Source organism: Stenella coeruleoalba, assembly GCF_951394435.1.
Source record: "Stenella coeruleoalba genome assembly, chromosome: 12".
Lineage (NCBI taxonomy): Eukaryota > Metazoa > Chordata > Mammalia > Artiodactyla > Delphinidae > Stenella > Stenella coeruleoalba.
This window is the reverse complement of record NC_137158.1, coordinates 56877368-56901416: the sequence shown is the minus strand read 5'-3', so window position 1 is coordinate 56901416 and position 24049 is coordinate 56877368. Positions and strand designations below refer to the sequence as shown.

At 35.0% G+C, this 24049-nt stretch overlaps 1 protein-coding gene across 6 annotated transcripts in view; it reads left to right on the top strand.

The window, feature by feature from the left end:
• PTPRK (protein tyrosine phosphatase receptor type K) overlaps positions 1-24049 on the top strand; it is a 569905-nt gene that overhangs the window by 123331 nt on the left and 422525 nt on the right. For 5 of the 6 annotated variants that reach the window (XM_079939939.1, XM_079939937.1, XM_079939938.1 and 2 more), the window contains exon 2: positions 7762-7884. In XM_079939939.1, coding sequence (XP_079796065.1) covers positions 7762-7884 — 123 coding nt within the window. Of the gene's footprint in view, positions 1-4878; positions 4916-7761; positions 7885-24049 lie in introns of those variants that run through there. The other variant, XM_079939940.1, reaches the window with a different exon arrangement.

Here is a 24049-nt window from a genome sequence, read left to right as displayed (position 1 = left end):
CATCACCCATCATGCTTGAGCTGAGTCAGGAGAACTGCTGAAATAAGCCAGAATGTGTCTGATATGGGTGAAGTGGAGCCCACCAGGAATCCCTCCATGAGAAAGAAAACAAAACAAAGAAATGTTTAAATGTGAGCTTGGATGGTTTCCAGTTTTACCAAAATGTAAATAATGGCTTCAGTTGTGAATTTTATTTTTCAGTACATTTACTCTCTATTACTTTGGTCAATGGGTTTCTCTAGATTGTGTATCTAACGCTAGACAAAAAAGATGAGATTTTACTGGAATAGAAAAAAATGATGAAAAATAGGAAAAGAAACTTGGGTAAATACATTAATGATCTTTGCAAAAGCACCTGGTTTCTTATCCTAGGATTCATGTCAGGGCTATGCAAAAATTGCCAGAACAAAATTGCTTTTGATTTATTTTAATGTTTTTAAAGGTAGAAAAGCCACTTGTTTATATGTGTTTTAGGGGAGATGAGGTGAAAGTGAAGGTTTCTAAGCACGAGTGATAGGACAGTGCTATGATCATATACATTCTTAGCCTTAAGTCACTGTATTGAAATAAAATTCTTTGCTGAAGTTACTAGTTAATCAGCCTGGCTTTTATAGCTCTGTCCAAAAAAGAACCTTTCCTATTGCTGGCATCAAGTCTAGGAGACTTTGACATGTAATATGGTTGGAAGTTTACTACATTTTGTCCACAAAGGATGCAGCACCCCGTACTATCACCTGGGTGAGATGGGTAATGAATGCTGTCTTTGTTGAGCAGTAGCTTGAGGTTATGCTGATCGAAGGGAGCTGTACTGTATGATTCTGAAGATGTCTAATCACACTTCATTTGAGGAGCCATTTAATGTCATGGTCAAGAGTAAAGAACCTATATAGTACCTGGGTTCACATCCTGACTCTGACACTTTCTTGCTCTGTAACTCTGGGAAATTTTAATTTTTTCTAGTATGAGGCACTTTTTATTAATATGTTCCTTCTACATTTTAATAAACCTCTTTTCATCTGTGAAATCATTTCTATGGCTGTTCGGCATGTAATCATCCATTAGCTCCATAATGAGGTTGGATGAAGTCACATATGTACTGTCAGGGCTGCCCAGGTCTCAAAGGCTTATTTTTGGACCTCAGCTTGTACCTGAGACCTGAAAATTAGGCATAGAGACTTGGATTGCTTACGTCTGTCTTCTGGGTACCCTCCCACAATGGACATATGCTTGTGTGTATTGGAAACAGAGGATTGCCATCCTGTTCTTTTTCTCATATCTATTGGGTTGGCCAAAAAGTTAGTTATGGAAAAACCTGAACGAACTTTTTGGCCAACCTAATACTTCCCTGATTCACGCAATTACTCTTAATTTTATTTCACTTATAGAAAGAGCACCCGACTAGTGACCCATAGTTGGAGATAATAAATGATTGAGTGAATAAGTGTATTTGTGTTCACACATACTGTATATTTGACTATTTGCATGCATGTATGCATGTATCAATATATGCTGGGTCACAGTGTAAAATATATTTCCCTTTGTTGTCTGAAAAGCTTGAAGCCCAGACTACAGGACCTTGAAAGCTCTCTCATATTCTCACTTTCTGATTTAGACCTCTGTCCAGCTAGACAATCTGATGTGGTTTTAGATGTAGAACTGTCATTCAGACCCCATTTCCAGTTTCAGTTTCCTGGCTGTGGCCTATTGCCACTCGTCTTGATATATGAGAAAGAAAATCAAGTCATATGGAGGTGAGGCAGAAATCAAAGACCCTTGTTTGTAAGCTTTTAACCAGACTGTGTACTACCTATAATTTTCAAGGATACTTAAGATCAGAGTGATCTAACCCAGGGGTTGGTGAACTATGGCCTGATGGCTAAATCCAGCTTGCCACCTGTTTTTGTAATAAAAGTTTTTTTTTTAAATTTAATTTTATTATTATTTGGCTGCATCGGGTCTTAGTTGTGGCACATAGGATTTTCATTGCAACATGCAGGATCTTTCGTTGCGGCACCTGGGCTTCTCTAGTTGCATCACGCAGGGTTCTCTCTCCTTGTGGTGCACAGGCTCTAGAGCGTGCAGGCTTAGTTGCCCTGCAGTATGTGGATCTTAGTTCCCCGACCAGGGATTGAACCCAGGTCGCTTGCATTGGAAGGCGGATTCTTAACCACTGCACCACCAGTGAAGTCCCATAAAAGTTTTATTTGAACACAGCCATACCCATTTGTTAGGTATTCTCTGTGGCTGCTTTGTTGCTACAATGACAACAGTTATGTAGTTGTGATAGAAATGATATGGTCTGCAAAACCTAAAATATTTATTAATTGGCTTTTTACAGTTGAAGTTTGCTGACACCTTGATCTAAAGTAAGGTGTTTCCTTATTGAAAGCGTATCTGATGAGTGTTCAGGGAAAACTGGTAATGGTAATATGATAATATTGTCTTTATGGGAACTCTCTTTAGTCTTTCTGGATAAACTATATGGAAACCATAAGTTTCTTTCTTCGACTTTTGCTGTTTAATATGTGCATAGGTTTGCATTTGTATAGCATATATACAGAGTACACTGTTAAGAAAGGAACATGAAAAAATAAGGTGCTGTTAAAAAAACTTGTTGAGTGTTAGGGGCTTTACATGCATTATCACTAATCCTCATACAACTGTACTGTAGCTATTATTATCTTGATTTTATTGGGAAGGAAATTGAAGCTCAAAGAAATAAAATAGGAAAGCTGTATATGTGCTTAGTCATCTCTCCAGGCTTCATCTAGAAATGCTGTCTCTTTCTTGTACCATCTGAGTGGTGGTATGTACCAGTTCCTTAAAATTCCTTAAGTCTTCTTAATTGACGTTGAGGAGATGTTAATATTGCTTCTCTGCAAAGATGGAGGGGAGTAAAACTGGACTTATTTTTCTATTCTGGTTAATTTAGTCTTTCTTATTAAAAGAAGATTATTCAGTCAATTGGAGTATAGCATTTGCTTCAAATCATAGACAATTTGAATAGAAGTCTTACTAGCTAAATAATCTTGGATTGTATGTATTAAACATATATTCTTGGCTAGAAATGGAACTCTAGAGATGAACAATTAGATAATTTATGGGTGTGTTTGAAATGAGCTCTTCTCTCATCATTAAGAGTCATTTGTATCTATCAATAAATGTTGGGTTTGGATTTCCAGGAGCTAGGCTCAAATAATATTTTCTTCTACTACTTAACTACTAGCAGGGCAAAAGAGTTTTTTTCTGGATCTGAAGTTGGATCTGGATCTTAAAAGTTATCTTTTAAGGAACTCTTATTCATAAATTTTCTTATTTTTCTTCATTAGATCTTCTTTGTTATTGAACCAGAGTGACGCATTAAGACCAGTGACTCATACTTATGACCTCAAAGGCATTCGTCCTTTGCATCTACTTGGATTTGTTTTCCTATTTGAATTTCAGTACTTAAATTGAGAACAAGCATTGTTTATCCTTAGACTGGAGGTAAACTTCTAAGCATTGACTATGATAAGTCAATTCTTATTTTGTATCTTCAATATTCCCAAAAGTTGAAAGGAAAAAAAATATTTTAAGATATCCCGGTAGACTTCAGAGGAAATATGAACTTTATTTAAAAGCATCAATTTTTACACTTTGTAAAACTCTGCTTTTCTGGGAGAAGACAATATTGACTCAGATTATGAATGGAATTACATTTAAGAGATTCAGTAATAAGTTACTTGTCTGTTCTTTTAAATTTTTTTGTGTGAAATGTATCGGCTTCTTTGTAATGAGTTTTGGGGCTTATACCAGTAAAATTATATTATGGTTCTGATTAGCATAGACAAAGATGATCTATTCAAAGTTAGTTTAATTCAGTATTGCATGTGTCCTAATGTGACATATATTAATCTTTCATTGTGTTCTTAATGGAAGAAAGATTATTTCAAAGTTGATGATCACTTACATGAGCAAATTTGTGTATCACAGCTTAATTCACAATTGGAAAATATTAATTTGCCCATTTTTGAGGGTCATAAAACAGCAGTGTTAAGGACATTGCATTTGCCAACATATTTTGTCTAGGACTTTACTCTTACTTTTCAAAATCCTGTATATTCCAATCATTTTAAGAAAATAATAACAAAAATGATCTGTATTTTGAGCTAAATGAAGCTTGTTCTTTACAAATAGTAAAGAACCATGAAAGATAATTCTGTGTGTTTCTTGCTATTAGATTCAATCAGAAAATTAAGACTGCATAGGTGCCTTGGAGGGGAGAATGTGGAAGGTCCTAGTACAATAGCTTTCAAAAGAATGTCCTCCATAACATGTTCACAGTTGTCCAGGGCCTTACTGACCTTTTATTTTTCTCCAATTCAACTTTGTTCTAAATTAACCTGACCCTGGGTTTTATTGAAAAGTTTGATATCAGAAGGGATTTGAGTTTAGTATTCATTCTTTTATGATTCCACAGAAAGAATCTCTATTTCCATACTCTCTCATAGAGCTGTCTGTTTAAATAAACACTCAAGAATCTCTCTAAAATGCTAGATGTTTAGGCAATATAATTTTTGGGATAGGAATACTTCTATTTTTTGTACCTAATGTTTCTTAGTACCTGTCTTTTCTTTGAGTTGCTTAGGAATGTAAAGAAATTCAGGCAAGTCCAAATTAGCTTGACTTTTATTTTCAGGTGAACAGCTTGCAAAGCCTCACAAATGGGTTGTCATAGTGGAAGCAGACGGTTGCAGTGAAAGATCTGTCCTTTAGCTGACTGACTGGCATAGAGGAATTAGCAATCTGTGAAATGGCTCTTCAGAAGTAATTTTCCTCCAAGGGTCAAGGAACTTGCAGTTGCCCGTTTTGCTGAAATGATTTTGCTGTACTCCCTGTAGTCCTGTCACCAGTAGCAAATACAAAAACTGAAAATGTAAGGTGTTTCCTTGTTCATTTTCATCCCCTCTGCCTCAGGATATTTCTTGAGCACCATTTCAATATTGCCTCCTTTTGTCTAGCTCAGTGAAACTTTAAATTCATAAATTATGTTTTTATTTATGAATTAGAACCTTGCTGTTTCTCTTTTAAATAGATCATAATACTATATATAAAAATGTCTGAAGAGAGGAGCATGTGTATAGAAGACTATGTATTAAAGAAGACTTTGTTTTTAGGGCTTTCTAGTGAGCCTTAAATGGTAAACTGGGATTATGCAAAATGGAATTAGCTCAAATTATATTATGTGCTATCTGTTGTAAGGTTGAACCAAATTATCTACCTCCGTTTTCCCCCATTACTCTTTAAACTCTACATAACTGTTGTTATTATTGTTGTTATCATTATTATTATCAATATGGCTTGAATTGTGTCATACTCCTGGATAAAATCCTTTAATGGCTTCATACAATTATAGAATAAAATCTAAATGTTTTATAGTATCTAAAAATCTTTCATATTAAGTTTTGTTTCTGTTTTGTCCCCTACATACTTTTCCTGCTCATTACACAGACTTATTTGAGATTACTTGAGACTCTCCAACATCTCATGTTTCTTTAGATTTGTTATGCCCTTGCTTTTGCTTTTTTTCTAATTTCAATCCAATTTCCTTTCTGGCCTGGCACATCCTTACTCATCTTTAGGCCTAACTCCGTGAAGCCTTCCAAAACCAACTCAGGTATAGGTAGCCAATTCATTTGTCATTTGTGTTCTTTGTGACTTTGGTCATACTGTTATGATCCCTTGTAACATACTGTATTATATATATTTTTATATATATATATATATATATATACTCTCCCATGCATGTCTGTCTATCCCATTCATCAGGCCAATAATAGTATTTTTTTGTATTTTTTATACCCAGTCTGATACACTGTATTAGTCCTTAACTTTGAAATACAAAATTCTTTACAAAAAGATTCATAAACATCTTTTACCAAAGATTTATTCCTATGTTACACATGTGATGGATAGATATATTGTACCTCTTAGATTAGAATTTATTGTAAATTATAAAATAAAAAGTCATCTTTAAAAAATTCTTCTATCACTCAACTCAGATCGACCAGGAACTTTCCCCAAGACTCTTGACTGATAGGGGAGTGAAGTGCAGCAAATAACAGGGTTGACCCACTTACTTTGTATAGCTCTTCCTAGTTGTTATTGCTAATAAGAATCCTGGAGGCTAAAATTAACAATGGCTATGAAGGACAGCAATTAAGCCCATTTGTCTTCCAAATGAACCAATGTAGGTTCCATTGGTAGTTTAAATTGATATACAGAGGTCACTCACAAAGGGCAGTGGAAGCCCTGAAGGTATGGGTTGCACAGCAGTAAGTTATTTTAGGATTGTGGGAGCAAATTATATATTGAGAAAAACTTTCCCCTTGCTATGTCAAGATTCATTTCCTAGCAACCTCTTTTCATTGATTAATTTTAAATTAAAAAATAAATCATTTTTCATGAGAGCATTTATATAAAGGTTGTTTTAGGCGTATTTAAAAGACAACATTAAGCTTTCAAGCTGCTGAAGTTTGGTTATTTTAAAGGATTGATGTGGTTATAAGAGTGATTCAAGGATACCCATATATATATATATTCCACTTTTGAAAAAGTTTCTTCGGGCCATAGTGTCATCTGGACATTTCTGATTTTGCCTTCTTTGCATGTAATGCTGGCTTGTCTCTGTCATTGGTGAGGAATATAACTTTTTCATATTCAGATTGATAAATTTTTGATGAGGAAAGTGAATTCTCTGTTTACAGAGAAGAATTTACAGGCCTGAAGTTTACCACCCCCAGCCTGCTGTTTGGTCAGAGAAATCACTGAGTTTCTTCACAAAGATCCCCATGGAAACTAAACAAATAAGCTACTTGAAGGGAGACAGGTTATTGGTTTTTCTCATTAAACCTACTGCTGAATTTTCATTAGTTCTAATCCATTTTCTTTCAAGATTAGACATATAGGCCAGTTCTGATTTTCATGAATTGAATAAACTAAATATGTTGAGTTGTGTGTGCCTATATATGTAGGCTGAGAAGCAAAAGTAATTATTCTACTTCTGCCATAAAATTACCCCAGAAAATAAAGCCAGGAAAAATGACTGATGTAAAGGGGAAAGGCTACCTCCATTTTTAAAAAAAGAGGTTATTAAATAAAGTGGAAGTAGTGAGAGTGATTGTAGGCTAATCTGATCAATTTTATGCTTCGTTCAGTTTTTCCCACTTTTAAGTCGTAATTGTGTGTGAAAGCAATCTAAATGAAGTATGGAAGCATGTTTCACTGACCTCAAACACTTTAGACCTCATAAAGCTGTAAGCATTTCATTTGCTATTATGAGTAGATTTCAAAGTGTTCTTCTAAAGCAAGAAATTTGGTAAATTTAATTATTAACTTCACCTTTTTGAACTTGCTATATAAAGAAAGACAATTTTCACTTTTTTCTTTCCTCTCCTTCTCCCTGCTAAAGTTGTTAAAAACTATTTAGATTGAAGGTGGTTTGTATATTTCCGGAAAGCCTCACTATTACATATATCTTCTAATATTATTCATATCTAAAAATCTCAGCCTTACTTCTGAGGCTCAAACCACTATCTTATTCACACAAGATACGGATAGAAATTTCATTTTATGTGAACATTTAGTGAAAATAGTGATAAATAGGAGTACATTTATTATTAAATTTATGAGTACCACATTGTACATTTCAGTATAATGTTTTCTTCTCCAGCACATTCTACTGTTTAGAATGTAACAGTAGTTCTTCTTTTCCCCTTTCAGGTGGCTGTACTTTTGATGATGGTCCGGGAGTTTGTGATTACCACCAGGATCTATATGATGACTTTGAATGGGTTCATGTTAGTGCTCAAGAACCTCATTATCTGCCACCCGAGATGCCACAAGGTGAGAATCCTTCTGTTTATCCAGTGTTGGAAAAATCCCTCTGGAATGAATAGCATTTTCTTATGTTAGGTATAGTACAATAATTTAATTATTATAATAAACTATTGTGGTCAAACTGATTGACCCCATCAAAGACCCTCGATGGATTCTTTGCCTTTCCCTCAATAACTTTATATAATCCTGTTTTCCTCAAGAATGTTCAGTGTATCTTCATTGTCTCTAACTCTGGAAAAATAGAAACATTAGTTTCCGCCCCCCCCCCCCCCCCCCCGTTCAATAAAAAAGCAAAATGGAAATGAAACCAAGAAATTAAAAAAAAATAAAATGAAGAACAAACCATATAGTCTAAAAATGAGTTCAGCTCACTTACTACCTATTCTATTAAATCACAAGATTTGATCTAATCAGACTGAAGGGAAACATCTTTATTTCATGGTAGGGAGAGAGCTTATCTCATTCCACTGGCCCTGAGCATGCCAGTGACTCTGAGGAGAGGCAGCCTGGAGACCAAACTGTCAAATGGAGAGATCTTTTTTGAGTGGATTGTAGAAAAATAGGGCTGAGCCCTACTTTCTTTACCTTGACCTTGTTATATCCTTTGAATTTTGGTTTTGTGAAATAGTACATCTTCTTATTGTTTAAGCCAGTTTGAACTGTGTTTTCTCTTAACTGACATAGGATATTAACATATACATACCATTTTATACACTAGCAGACTAATGTTTGTGCCTTCAATTCTGCATATTAATTTTGAATTAATTCCAAGCTCTGTGCATATATGTTTACCAATAACTTATTAAATTGAGAAATTGAAAATGCAGACAGGAATTTTAAAATACTAAAGAGAATGAATTATTTTTCTAAAATTTAGAAATAAACCAGCCTGGAATATAATTATGTATGATCACATATATAATATACAATATAATTATATTTAATGTAATACATTAATTAGTATTTAATAATATGTAATCACTTTATTATAGTATATTATCATACATAATTGATGGGATGATTGCCTATTATTAGTAACTTAGGTTTTAAAATATATTTTCAGTATTTTAATCATGATTATAAACACTTTATAACTAATTTTTCTTATTGGTCCACACTGTGATGTGCTGTTTGAGAATAGGGTGAATTAAATCTACTTTTTATTCTAAATTGTCACTTATCCCACCCCGCACCCCGCTACCCCCCCAGACTTTCCATTTTGGTATCCATAAGTTTGTTTTCTAAGTCTGTGAATCTGTTTCTGTTTTATAAATAAGTTCATTTGTATCATTTTTTTTTAGATTCCACATATAAGTATGTCATATGATATTTGTCTTCTTCTGTCTGACTTACTTCACTTGGTATGACAATCTCTAGGTCCATCCATGTTGCTGCAAATGGCATTATTTCATTATTTTTTATGGCCAAGTAGTATTCCATTGTGTGTGTGTATGTGTATATATATGTACACATATATACCACATCTTCTTTATCCATTTATCTGTCAATGGACAATTAGGTTGCTTCCATGTCTTGGCTATTGTAAATAGTGCTGCTATGAACATTGGGATGCATTATCTTTTTGAAGTATGGTTTTCTCCAGATATATGCCCAGGAGTGGGATTGCTGGATCATATGGTAATTCTGTTTTTAGTTTTATAAGGACCCTCCATGCTGCTCTCCATAGTGGCTGTACCAACTTACATTCACACCAACAGTGTAGGAGGGTTCCCTTTTCTCCACATCCACTCCAGCGTTTATCGTTTGTGGACTTTTTAATGATGGCCATTCTGACTGATGTGACGTGATACCTCATTGTAGTTTTGATTTACATTTCTCTGATAATTAGTTGTGTTGAGCATCTTTTCATGTGCCTACTGGCCGTCTGAATGTCTTCTTTGGAGAAATGTTTATTTAGGTCTTCTGCCCATTTTTTGATTGGGTTGTTTGTTTTAGACTCATTTAGTTGTGTAAGTAGGTTTGTATTTTTCTGTCAGAGGTACATAACCTTATTTCTCTGGTACATTTTAATTAAAGAAACTCCTGTAATATTTCACCTGAGTTTTCTCTGTGGTACATTTAGACTGAATTTTTTATATAAAAGTAAAAAGGGTAGGCTGGGATGCACATATTTTGACTGTTTATCATCAGAGAGCAATCAGAAAGATGTTGATTTATGGAAATGTTACCATTGTTAATTACTATTGAAGATGGGTAATGAATAGCTGAAGAGATACTGCTCAGGTGACCTTGCTGGTTCACCTTTGATGAACAGCTTAATCGGTGGTTACAGTACGAGATGATGTGCACAGAAAATGAAAGTGTTAGAAATTCAGCCACATCTTCCAATTAATAGGACATTAATTAATTAATCATGCAGAGGAGGGAAAAAGGTCACAGCCACTTTATTTTTACCAAATATAATTTGTGCTTGTTTTTCAGAGAAGGTGAAAGAAAGCATCCATGTATATATTCTTCTTTTACTGTTCTCTTTTTACAGTCTATACTGTTTTTTTCATTTTCCTTCTGATATTCCTTTAAAATGCTCACTGAACATTATCTATTCATAAATTGGGAAAAAGGAGACATTTAGATTTATCTTATTAAAATTTTATGAATGATACATTTATTTTAAAGTAAATAGTCAGTAAATGTTAATGCTTACTTTTTTCAGTTATTAAAAAAAGAGAACTCAAACATTTACCAACTTGAAAGTAAGAAGGCTGGGCCTGTGATGCACACTTGTTATTGAACTCTCTTTACAATACTTGGACATTGTTAATTGACTTCTGTTTATTGATCTTTTTGGAATGAAAAGGTAGACGGGAAGATGAAAGAGAGGGTGAATAAACAGATTAGAATAAGAAAAGAATTGGGCTTCCCTGGTGGCGCAGTGGTTAAGAATCTGCCTGCCAATGCAGGGGACACGGGTTTGAGCCCTGGTCTGGGAAGGTCCCACATGCCGTGGAGCAACTAAGTCTACGTGCCACAACTACTGAGCCTGTGTTCTAGAGCCCACAAGTCACAACTACTGAAGCCTGCGTGTCTAGAGCCTATGCTCCACAACAAGAGAAGCCACCGCAATGAGAAGCCCGCACACCGCAATGAAGAGTAGCCCCCGCTCTCTGCAACTAGAGAAAGCCCAACAATGAAGACCCAACGCAGCCAAAAATAAATAACTTAATTAGTTAATTAAAAAAAAGAGAGAGAAAAGAATAAGAAAAGAATGAAGATGGGTAGGAAAGAAGAAAATTATTTCTTCTCATTTGAAGACGTAATGCTGTCAATAATTGCTTAAAGTGTTCTTCAGCAAAACTGCCTTTGTCAGGTGACAATGATGGTGGCTGAAAGGCCAGCTAAGTACGTTTAAAATAGCATGCAAGAATGAGTATATCCTAATGGCCAAAAATCATATGAAGGTGTGAGCACCTGCTCAACTCAGTCATCAAAGGAATGCAAATTAAAACCACATTGAGAAACTTCTACACACTGAGCAGAAAGATGAAAATCAAAATTTAAGTGTTGGTGAGAGTATGGAGAAAGTAAAACTCTTCATATACTGTACTATAGTCAGGTATAAATCTGTACAACCACTTCATACAGCCTAATGACCCAACAGATCCATTTTGGGGTATATGCCCAGCAGAACTGAGTACACATGTTTTCCAAATGACATGTACAAGGGTATTTACAGCATCAGTATCCAAAATAGTCCCAAACTGAAAACAATCCAAATGTCTGTCAACAGTGCAATGAATAAATAAATGGTGATTAGTCACATAATGGAATATTACACTGCAGTATAAATGAACAAACTGTTGCCATATATGATATGGATGAATTTCACACACATAATCCTGAGGGAAAGAAACACAAAAGGATAATGTACTGTATTTCATTTATGTAAATTTCAAAACCAGGCAAAACAAATTGATGATGTTAGAAGTCGGGGTATTATTTACCTCCAGGAAGGGCTGGCAGGGGTTGGGGATGGTTAGTGCTTGGTAGGTGGCATGAAGGGGGCTTCTGGATGCTGGTAATACAGTCTTTCTTGATCTGGATGATGTTTTCACAGGTGTACTCAAACTGAAAATCATTGAGCTGTACAATTATGAGCTGTGTACTTTCCTCTAGGTATCTTATATGTTAATAGAAAATGGCAAAAAACAGAGTAAATAAAACCAATGCTCACAAGGATACTTTGGGCAAACTAGGCTAAGAATTAAAAAATATTATAGATTAGAATGAAAGATATATAATAGGATACCTCAGATGGACTCAAACTCCTTTTTTCTCACCAACCTGGACCCCCCACATTCAAAGATAATATGATCTTTGACATCTCTGAGCCTTTGTATGTTCTCTTCCCTCTGTTGAGACAATTCTCTGTTCACTTACCACTCACCAAACTCCTATCCATTCTTACTATGTCTACTTAAGTTCCATCTGCTTTGGGAAGATTTTCCTGGTTGGCATGGAGCTTTTTTTTGTTTTTTTCTTCTTTTTGAGGTATGCGGGCTTCTCACTGCTGTGGCCTCTCCCGTTGCAGAGCACAGGCTCCGGACACGCAGGCTCAGCGGCCATGGCTCACGGGCCCAGCCGCTCCGCGGCATGTGGGATCTTCCCGGACCAGGGCACGAACCCGTGTCCCCTGCATCGGCAGGCGGACTCTCAACCACTGCGCCACCAGGGAAGCCCGGCATGGAGCTTTTATATAATATTTCTTCTATCTTCACATTCGGATATGCTCCCCACTGTACTTGATACGTATTTCAATTGCTATTATAGTACATTTTTTTTTTAAGAATATGTTGGGGGTAGGAGTTTATTAATTAATTAATTTTTGCTGTGTTGGGTCTTTGTTTCTGTGCAAGGGCTTTCTCTAGTTGTGGCAAGTGGGGGCCACTCTTCATCGCGGTGCGCAGGCCTCTCACTATCGCGGTCTCTCTTGTTGCGGAGCACAGGCTCCAGACGCGCAGGCTCAGTAGTTGTGGCTCACGGACCTAGGTGCTCCGCGGCATGTGGGATCCTCCCAGACGAGGGCTCGAACCCATGTCCCCTGCATTAGCAGGCAGATTCTCAACCACTGTGCCACCAGGGAAGCCCTATAGTACTTTTAAAAATACCTCCTTCTTTCCACTAAACTATAATGCCTTCATGAACATAAATCATATTTTTCATCTTTGATTTCCTAAGGCACTATTTCATTTTACTTAGGAAAATTGTCAACTTATGTAATGTGGTTTAAATATTTTGGTCAAAGGTTGAACAAAAAAGGTCTTTCTCTTGCTAAAAAATTAATTGAATAAGAAAAAATACTTCATTTCCCAATATTATATTCAGCTCAGATTTTAATGTAGTTAGAAGACCTTCACATACTTACTAATATTTAGCTTTGCCTTTATAAATGATTTCACCTGTTTATTTTGGATATAATTTTAAATGTTATTAATACTAAAGAAGGAGCTCCCTTTTAGTATCTCACTCTTTCTTTTGTCTTTTGCTAGTCAAATTAATCCCAATCTTCTACTCTTCAAAAGTCTAGTCTATAAAAATCAAATACATAGAGAATGAGAAACGTTGCAGGGAACTGGAAATTGTTCTTCTGTCTCAAATATATCTGTGTTCATGACCTTGTTTGTCAGTTGTTCCTTTATACTTGTGACATCATGAAACAAATTCATTGGATAATTTTACTACATGTTCTGACCTAGATCTGAGCATAGAGATCATGATTGACATCTCAATACGTTTATCTTCAAGTGTAATTATAACTGCTTTTACTTTTTAACAGGTTTTTGTAAAATGACTAATTGAATTTTAGAGTCTCTAGAGTACCCATTTGACAGCATAAAATTACGCTACATTGTATCCTACCTTGAATTTGGTACCTTTCACTGATAATAATGTAAATCACTATACAGAGTTCCATCTGTAAAATGGAATAGAATAGACATTCTTTCTGTCTATGTATCTATCTCTGTATCTAAAAGGCCTTTGTCATTAAATTAATCTGAAGATTGAAGTAAGAAACCATTCCTCTTTTGTTGTAAAGCTTAGTGAGGTGTGATTCAGTAGTTTAAGGCCCTACTAGATCTCAATTTTGCCCCCTTATCAAATCCTCAAACTAAAATTTAGAGAGCAAATGGCATTACACTGAGAACAATAAGAAATGAAATGTGCCTTTATATTTACATATTATTTTTAGAACTGTGTATCCTTTTTTTCTTTCTTTTATTTTTATCCCAGCGTTTAAACATAAATTATTAGCCACGTTGTTAAAATAAGGCTTGTTTCTTCAATATCTATTTGGAGAAACTAAATGTGTTTTGTACTCGATAGTGAGCATGCATGGGTCTCATGATTTTGTGCCTGGCTTTCTTCTGAGAGTGTTATATAGTGAAAATTGAATAAAATATTTGATCTATATGGTAACATATATAACTAACAGAATTTCAGCTAAGTTTTTCTATGTAATGATAATAGTCTCTTAGCTTTCTAAAACAAGACTTAGGCAAAATTTACTAAATAATATTAGTATCCAGTGTATCATATTTTAATATATCTAAGAAATTTCAAGGGAGTTTTTTTGTTATCTTACCATTTCTAACCTATAGTCTGTCTCTCTGGGAACCTTAGTCACTCATTAAAATGAGTGGATCACCTTGCCTAATATTTCCATTACCCTCTTGTAGACAATTGATAATAAGGCATGTGTTTCTTTTTTGTTTAATTGATTTTTATTTATATTTTTTACTTTAATTTTTTTATACAGCAGGTTATTATTAGTTATTTTATACATATATACGTATATATGTCAATCCCAATCTCCCAATTCATCCCCCCCCCATCTTCCCACTTTCCCCTTTTGGTGTCCATATGTTTGTTCTCTACATATTTGTCTCTATTTCTGCCTTGCAAACAGTTCATCTGTACCGTTTTTCTAGACTCCACATATATGTTTTAATATACGATATTTATTTTTCTCTTTCTGACTTACTTCACTCTGTATGGCAGTCCCTAGGTCCATCCACATCTCTACAAATGACCCGAATTCCTTCCTTTTTATGGCTGAGTAATATACCATTGTGTATATGTACCACATCTACTGTACCCATTCGTCTGTCGATGGGCATTTAGGTTGCTTACATGACTTCGCTATTGTAAATAGTGCTGCAGTGAACATTGGGGTGCATGTGTCTTTTTGAATTGTGGTTTTCTCTGGGTATATGCCCAGTACTGTGATTGCTGGGTCATGTTGTAATTCTGCTTTTAGTCTTTTAAGGGACCTCCATACTGTTCTCCATAGTGGCTGTATCAATTTACATTACCACCAACAGTGCAAGAGGGTTCCCTTTTCTCCACACCCTCTCCAGCATTTGTTGTTTGTAGATTTTCTGATGATGCCCATTCTAACTGGTGTGAGGTGATACCTCACTGTAGTTTTGATTTGCATTTCTCTAATAATTAGTGATGTTGAGCAGCTTTTCATATGCCTCTTGGCCATCTATATGTCTTCTTTGGAGAAATGTCTATTTAGATCTTCTGCCCATTTTTGGATTGGGTTGTTTGTTTTTTTAATGTTGAGCTGCATGAGCTGTTTATATATTTTGGAGATTAATCCTTTGTCTGTTGATTTGTTTGAAAAAATTTTCTCCCATTCTGAGAGTTGTCTTTTCATCTTGTTTATGGTTTCCTTTGCTGTACAAAAGCTTCTAAGTTTCATTAGGTCCTATTTGTTTTTTTGTTTGTTTTTATTTCCATTACTCTAGGAGGTGGGTCAAAAAAAGATCTTGCTGTGATGTATGTCAAAGAGTGTTCTGCCTATGTTTTCATCTTAGGGTTTTATAGAATCTGGTCTTACATTTAGGTCTTTAATCCATTTTGAGTTTATTTTTGTGTATGGTGTTAGAGAGCATTCTAATTTCATTCTTTTACATGTAGCTGTCCAGTTTTCCCAGCACCACTTATTTAAGAGACTGTCTTCTCCATTGTATATGCTTGCCTCCTTTGTCATAGATTAGTTGACCATAGGTGCATGGGTTTATTTCTGGGCTTTCTATCCTGTTCCATTGATCTATATTTCTGTTTTTGTGCCAGTACCATATTGTCTTAATTGCTGTTACTTTGTAGTATAGTCTGAAGTCAGGGAGTCTGATTCCTCCAGCTCCGTTTTTTCCCCTCAAGACTGCTTTGGCTATTCAGGGTCTTTTGTGTCTTTATAGAAATTTTAAGATTTTTCATTCTAGTTCTGTAAAAAATGCCATTCGTAATTTGATAGGGATTGCATTGAATCTGTAGATTGTTTGGAGTTGTATAGTCATTTTCACAATATTGATTCCTCCCATCCAAGAACATGGTATATCTCTCCATCTGTTTGTGTTATCTTTGATTTCTTTCATCAGTGTCTTATAGTCTTCTAAGTACAGGTCTTTTACCTCCTTAGATAGGTTTATTCCTAGGTATTTTAATCTTTTTTGTTGCGATGGTGAATAGGATTGTTTCCTTAATTTCTCTTTCTGATCTTTCATTGTTAGTGTATAAGAATGCAAGAGATTTCTGTGCATTAATTTTGTATCCAGCAACTTTACCAAATTGATTGATTATCTATAATAATTTTCGGTGGCATCTTTAGGATTCTCTATGTATAGTATCATGTCATCTGCAAACAGTGAGAGTTTTAGGTCTTCTTTTCCAATTTGTATTCCATTTATTTCTTTTTCTTTTCTGATTGGGTGGTTAGGACTTCCAAAATTATGTTGAATAAGAGTGGTGAGAGTGGACATCCTTGTTTTGTTCCTGATCTTAGAGGAAATGCTTTCAGTTTTTCACTCTTGAGAATGATGTTTGCTGTGCGTTTGTTGTATGTAGCCTTTATGATGTTGAGGTAGGTTCCCTCTATGCCCACTTTCTGGAGAGTTTTTATCATAAATTGGTGGTGAATTTTGTCAAAAGCTTTTTCTGCATCTATGGAGATGATCATATAGTTTTTATTCTTCAATTTGTTAATATGCTGTATCACACTGATTGATATGTGCATATTGAAGAATCCTTGCATTCCTGGGATAAATCCTACTTTATCATGTTGTATGTTCCTTTTAATGTGTTGTTGGATACTGTTTGCTAGTATTTTGTTGAGGATTTTTGCCTCTATATTCCTCAGTGATATTGATCTGTAATTTTCTTTTTTTGTAGTATCTTTGTCTGGTTTTGGAATCAGGGTGATGGTGGCCTCATAGAATGAATTTGGGAGTGTTCCTTCCTCTGAAATTTTTTTGGAAGAGTTTGAGAAGGATGGGTGTTAGCTCTTCTCTAAATGTTTGTTAGAATTCACCTGTGAAGCCATCTGGTCCTGGACTTGTGTTTGTTGGAAGATTTTTAATTACAGTTTCAACAGACCAATACAGATTGGTCTGTTCATATTTTCTGTTTCTTCCTGATTCAGTCTTGGAAGGTTATACCTTTCTAATAATTTGTCCATTTCTTCCAGGTTGTCCATTTTATTGGCATAGAGTTGCTGGTAGTAGTCTATTATGATGCTTCGTATTTGCGGTGTCCGTTGTAACTTCTGTTCTTTCATTTCTAAATTTATTGTTTTGAGTCCTCTCCCTCTTTTTCTTGACGAGTCCGGCTAACGGTTTATCAATTTTGTTTATCTTCTGAAAGAACCAGCTTTTAGTTTTATTGATCTTTGCTATTGTTTTCTTTGTGTCTATTTCATTTATTTCTGCTCTGATTTTTATGATTTCTTTCCTTCACTGACATTGGGTGTGTTTTGCTCCTCTTTCTCTAGTTCCTTTAGGTGTAAGGTTAGATTGTTTATTTGGAATTTTTCTTGTTTCTTGAGGTAGGCTTGTATTGCTATAAACTTCCCTCTTAGAGCTGCTTTTGCTGCATCCCATCATTTTTGAACCGTGTTTTTGTTGTCATTTGTCTCTACTTTTTTTTTTTTTTTTTTTGCGTTACGCGGGCCCCTCACTGCTGTGGCCTCTCCCGCCACGGAGCACAGGCTCTGGACGCGCAGGCCCAGCGGCCATGACTCACGGGCCCAGCTGCTCCGTGGCATATGGGATCTTCCCGGACTGGGGCAGGAACCTGCATCCCCTGCATCGGCAGGTGGACTCTCAACCACTGCGCCACCAGCGAAGCCCTGGTAGAGTTCTTTTTTTGAAAGCAATACTCAGCACTCAAATATGTAAAATTGATAGCAAGGAGCCACTGGTTCCAGAACCTGCTTGCTTTGTACTTCCTACCTCCCTCCTCTACCCGTTTCCTCTCTACCTTCCAGCTCCATCAAGATGGCTTCTCTGAAAAATACTTACAGAAGTAAGGCTCCAAGAGACATTTTGCAAACAATGGTTAGATGCACACCAAACACTTTGAGATAAGCATCTCTGAAATGAGGGTACTTGCTACCATTACCTGTGACTTACTGGTAGTTTACTGGGTTTTACTATACCAGGAGCATGAGATATATTTTTAATCCTCACATGAGCCGTACAAAATTAGTGACGTTTTAGACATAAGTAGAGTAAATAACTAGGTGAAAGCAACCGAGGGGCAGAGTTTGAAGTTAGGTCTGTTTGTCTAACATCACAGTTACTCTTGCCACAGTGCCCTCCTGCTTCATAGTTGTAGTGTGGCTGATAAATTTCCTTGACTTGGTCTTAGATCTCTAAATCCTGTATAAAGTCAGCTATATATTAGCTTTAATCTAGAATGATTTCCTACTACTTCATTTAAAATACTATTTCTTTCCAAAATTTAAAAGCTTTAAATGATTGTGTGTTAATCATCATATGAAATGAGATCTGAGACTCACTGTTGTTTGGAATTTCTGCCGAGCTTCAGGGTTTCCTCTGTGACATTCTCACCCCCTAGTGAGATGCTTTGTCCTTTTTTTGATTTACCTGTATGTTATTTTTAGTTATTTGATGAATACTTGCTTGCGTGGCTGTCTGTCTAAGCAAACTTTTTGAAACACATATATTATCTGCTGTCTCATTAGAGCATGTATGGTAGAAGAAAAATTTTTGGACTAAAGAACTCAGACTAAAGGTTAGGGTTTGAAAATAATCTTAAGACCTTTTTTTGCAATGGGGTATTTTAGGACTAGAATTATGGGCTTATTTCCATGTGCTCTTCCAAAACCATGTCATCATGTGTCTGTTGGTGCTTTTGCCCTCGGCACTGAGAAGACAGTTTTTACCACATTTAAGATGCTTATTAAAAACAGTGGGAGTTGGAGGCAGTGCAGGGTCAGAGAGTGAAAGGCTGTAAAGGACTACGTGAAGGGTGAGTTACTTCATGAGGTCCAGTTTTTAATGTAAGTACTATTACCCTTGTGGACATAAATGCAGCATGAAGAATATCCAAATTACAGTGGACAGAAATGGCATGCTGAGACAGGAATATTTTCCTGTTATTTCAAGTATGAAATGTATCTAGGTTAGATATGTCCCGATATATCTCAGGGGAAGAAAACAGGCCAGTATTTAAAAAAAAAAGAAAAAAAAAAGGAAGAAAAGAAATTAATATTGGTGTCACTGCTAGAGAACTTCCAACCTCCTAAATGAATTAGGGCTAAGAATACAGAGTAATCTCAAAGACTATGCAGTCACCTTTAACATGCCTTAAAATAAAATCAATACATGGCCCAAGGAAACAAAATTACTTTTCCTTGGGGGGAGTGTGACTGAAAGTACAGTTACGACCTTATACTTTCCTCTATAAAAATAAACTTGCCTCATGATGACTAAAGAACTCTCTTAGGCACTCTCAGCTTAAAAGCTTTGTCTTCAAACACAAGAAGAATAACAGGGGAAATAATTATGCAAAAAAGCAATGAAATCTAAGTGATTAAATTAGAGATTATTTAAAAATATGTGACGTTAATTTTCTCATATAGTTAACATTGTGAAAAATATAGAGCTATGCATATATATTTATCATTACATAAAAAGATACTTTGGAAATCTTGGAAGATTGTCAGTTTTCCAACCTTATGTATGTTGAGAGTATGGTGGTATGTTGACAGACCTCTTCCCCCTACTTCAGAGAGGAAATTATTCATTGAGAAATATTTCTCAACAAAAGTGAATGTTTTATATATTTAGAACACGTGACAACTTAAAATGCCAGCAGCATCATGAAATCTTCACCTCGGGACAATAAAAAGATATGCTGACTTGCTTCTTGTTGTTTATGAGAATAAAATTAAATAGGACAGTTCCACAAATTTCATAAGGTCAATTATATATTTCTGTACCTCCCTCCCTTCCCCAATTCTGAAATAGTTGGTGAATTAAATAGAAAAGTAGAATGGCAAATCTGGCTATTTAAAAATTATGTTTTGAGTGTGTGATTTTTATCCAAGCTAGGTTAGACTTAATAGATAATTTAAAAAAAAATGCTTTTCTGACCAATTCTATCCATTCCTATGACATTTCACTTAATTCTCATAAAAGCCCTTTCAGGTATGTATTAATGCTTGCTATAGATGAGGGAACTGAGGTTCCTAGAGGTCAAATAAGTTTCCAGAGGTTTCATGTCTTGGGAAACTCAAGATTGGGAATCCAAGTATGTAGAAATATAGGAGAAAGATCTCAATTTTGAACTCTATGTAAACAAATGGAGTACAGATCCTTCTTTAGAGAATACAGAAAAAAAAGCTTCAGGGCTGACTTGGAAGTATCGCAAAAGTTAATCTGTCATGCTTTCTCCAGCTCCAAATAATGGAAAGCCCAACTCAAAATGTCTTTAAACCATAAATAAGGAAAGCTGCTTTCACATAACAGGAGGTCCAGGATTGTCTAATTAAGTGGTTCAGTGATGTCCTCAAGGTTCCAGGTTCTTTTGTCTCTCTGCTCCTCTACTCTTAAGGTCATCTTTTAACCTCAGGCTAGCTCCCCTCATGGGTATAAGATCTGCAGCTATTCTAGGTATTAATTTCAGACATGAAGAAAAAGAGGTTGTCTCTTCCTTATGTCTGTTTTTATTTTTTTAATCAACGTAAAGAACTTTTCTGAGGTACTCATCAACAGATTTCTCTTCTTGTCCAACTGGCCAAAATTATGTCCCATATCTATGCCTAAACCAATCAGTGATGAGCAGAATAAGACATGATTGGCTGATACTATAAAGCCTGTCCTCCTCCCCTAATTGGAGCTGAGGTTGAAGTTAATGCCGGTTTCTCCTGGTACATGTGGCTAGCCAGGTTGTAATGGAGTAAGGACGGGAGGATACTGGGGAGGTAAACAATGGTGCCCATTACAAAACTATCTAATGCAGATATAGTAGGAGAGATATATAGGTAGTAGTATTCAGAAGCTGTGATATTTAGAAGAGTGAACAAATAAAGCAGTTATTATAGCAGCATGATATTCTCTAACGCTTGTCAGCCTAGTGTGAGTTTTTCCTTGATTTCAAAGCATTTACTGTATCTGAAACTTGAGAAATGGGAAATCTTCCCGCCTTAGTAAATTTGTTTTCTAACCGCAATTGTTACTATTGACAGTTTTTATATTATCTTTTTTCTTATGACATAGAAGAAATAAGTCAACATAGTTTATAAAAACTCAAAACCTAAAAATGTCTGAAGTATTATATAATGTAAATGAACACATGCTAAAGATATGTTTAATTCATCAATTCAGGAACCAGCAACATAGTAAGGCTGGTTCAAAAGATTATAGGAACAAGGGAGGCATTTATAGTCACTGAAAGAAAGAACGCTGAAGTAAGATTCCTAATTTTATACTAAATAAATTAATGTCTAGCAGGGCAATACATTTGAAACCTTTGAGGTTATCTTTACTACCAAACAGAAATCATTTGCCACTCTACTAGACAAAATTTATTTGTATTTTTCTCGTTTAAGTTTGTATTGCCATGAGCTTTCTGCAAATTAACATCTTCTCTCACAGATTTATGAAATGTCTTAATCAATAATGAATAGTGACTCAGACAAAGGTACATACAATTAAAGAATCAGCTAATTCTTGGATGAAGGATATGTAGTCATTCTTTTGCCTAGTTGCAAGTTTTGGAACTTTTTTAACAGTTCCCCCTTATGATCGTAAATACTCTCCAAAGATAATTCTTGTTAAAAACAACAACAAAAAAAGATGGTTGAAATATATGGAGCATACCAAACAATTATTTTTAGTTTCTGTGATGTCATAAGTTAAGGGAACAAATCTTTATGGTTGTCCAAAGCCCCATAGGAAACTTCACAGTTTATGAGGAAAGGCTTTTTGAGATTTTTATTTTTCTGAATTTAGGGTCTTATTATGCAGGCAGAATCAAACGATTTATTGCAGGAGGTTAGTCACTTGACTAAGATAGTAGCATAGGTGTCTGAGAACAAAGAATAATATCAATATTTTAATATTGCTCATAGTAATATTTATTACCATAGTAATTATATTAATTTCTATTAATATTTAGTATTTAAAAATAAAATAGAATATAATGTCATTATAAGAAAACTCTTCTAGAAGTAATGAAGTTGTGTGTTTGTTTTTAAAAATCAAAACCATAATCAAATCAGCTTAATGCACAAAAGAAGTTATCTGCAGAGGTACAGAATTTCTGCTCAAATTACACAGGAAGTTGGGAATAATTTTTACAGCCTCTTTTTAAGAGGAGATTGAAATTGCTAAGATCAATTTGTTATTTTAACAGAAAGAAAACATAATTCTAGTCTGGCATTAATGTGATGTTTGGCAGTAAAAGCTAAGAAAAAATTACAAAAAAGCCTGTCAAAACTGAGCCAAAGTTTTCTACACAGTTCATCGCCTCTTTTCAGGACACATTATTTGCAGGTGTTATACTTCAAAAATACTCCAAAATAAATAAATTTTCCTCTGCAGACTTGTTACAGTTTCTTATATCCACTGAAGTTTTACCTGGACTAATTTCTTTCAACGTTCTAAAACAATTATACTTATTTTTTCCTTTAAGACAAACTTTCTGTCTTTTCCCTTGCACATAATAGGTCATCCCTTGGTTCATAGACATCTCCACTTAATGTCAAAAGTCTGTTTCTAAAAAGTAGATATTCTATGTGAGAATGTTAAATAACAAGGAGTCAATTTCCTATTGTTTTAAATGGGAAAAAATGTAATGTGTTAGATTGCTAACTAAAATGCCTGATCAGTTAATTAAAATGTAGCTGAAACATAGCATACATAATAGGTTATCAAAGTAGGTGGTATAATGCTTGAAAAAACTTTTTCCTGATCCAAAAAAATTATTATGATCCAAATAACTAAATTTATTACAGAGTTTCTTTGTATGGAATACGTTGCTTTATATTCATTATATCTGCACACATACCACTTGTAGTCACTCTGAGCTTTTCAAAATATTTACATAATTCTGATGTTTTACTGTATTTGGATGTAACACACAACTCTTGCCATGCATAGTTTTATTTATCAACTATATTGATGTTTTGAGTCATAAGTAAAAATATTTTTTCAGAAAAAATATTGGCCAAAAACTTTGTATTGAGAGATATCTCTATTAAGTTGGATATTAAACCAAGAATCATTCTGCTGATAAAAATGTTAACAAGGGAAACATTTTGTGGGAACACCTGTGTATGGAATGTATCAGAAGTTCACCTGACACTGGTTGTCAGGACAGAGGTTTTATTTATTTATTTTTTATTGGGTAAGATTGGTTTATGACATTATATGTTTCGTGTGTGTCACATTATATTTCTACTTCTGTATACACCATGGTGTGCTCACCACCAAACATTTATTTTCTATCCATCACCATACAGTTGATCCTTTTTACCCATTTCTCCACCCCCCACACCCAGCCCCTTTCCCTCTGGTAACCACTACCCTGTTCTCTGTATTTTCATGTTTGTTACGACAAAGTTATTCTTTAATGAGAAAGGAGTAATTTTTAAAAAAGGAAAAAGTTAATTTGAAAGTCTTGATTTAATTGTTCGTAAAGAGCAAACCTGTTGAGGTACGAATATACTTCCTAAATTAGTAGCTACTTCAACAAATAGATGATTCTTCTCTGAAATGTTTAAGAAATAAATTCAGTATTAACTACAGATAGCATTTAGTATGCAGTTTGTCTCATGGTTATAGCGTTTTACTCTACTCCATACAGGGCTAAGAAGTAACTTAGAATTTTACAGAAAGTA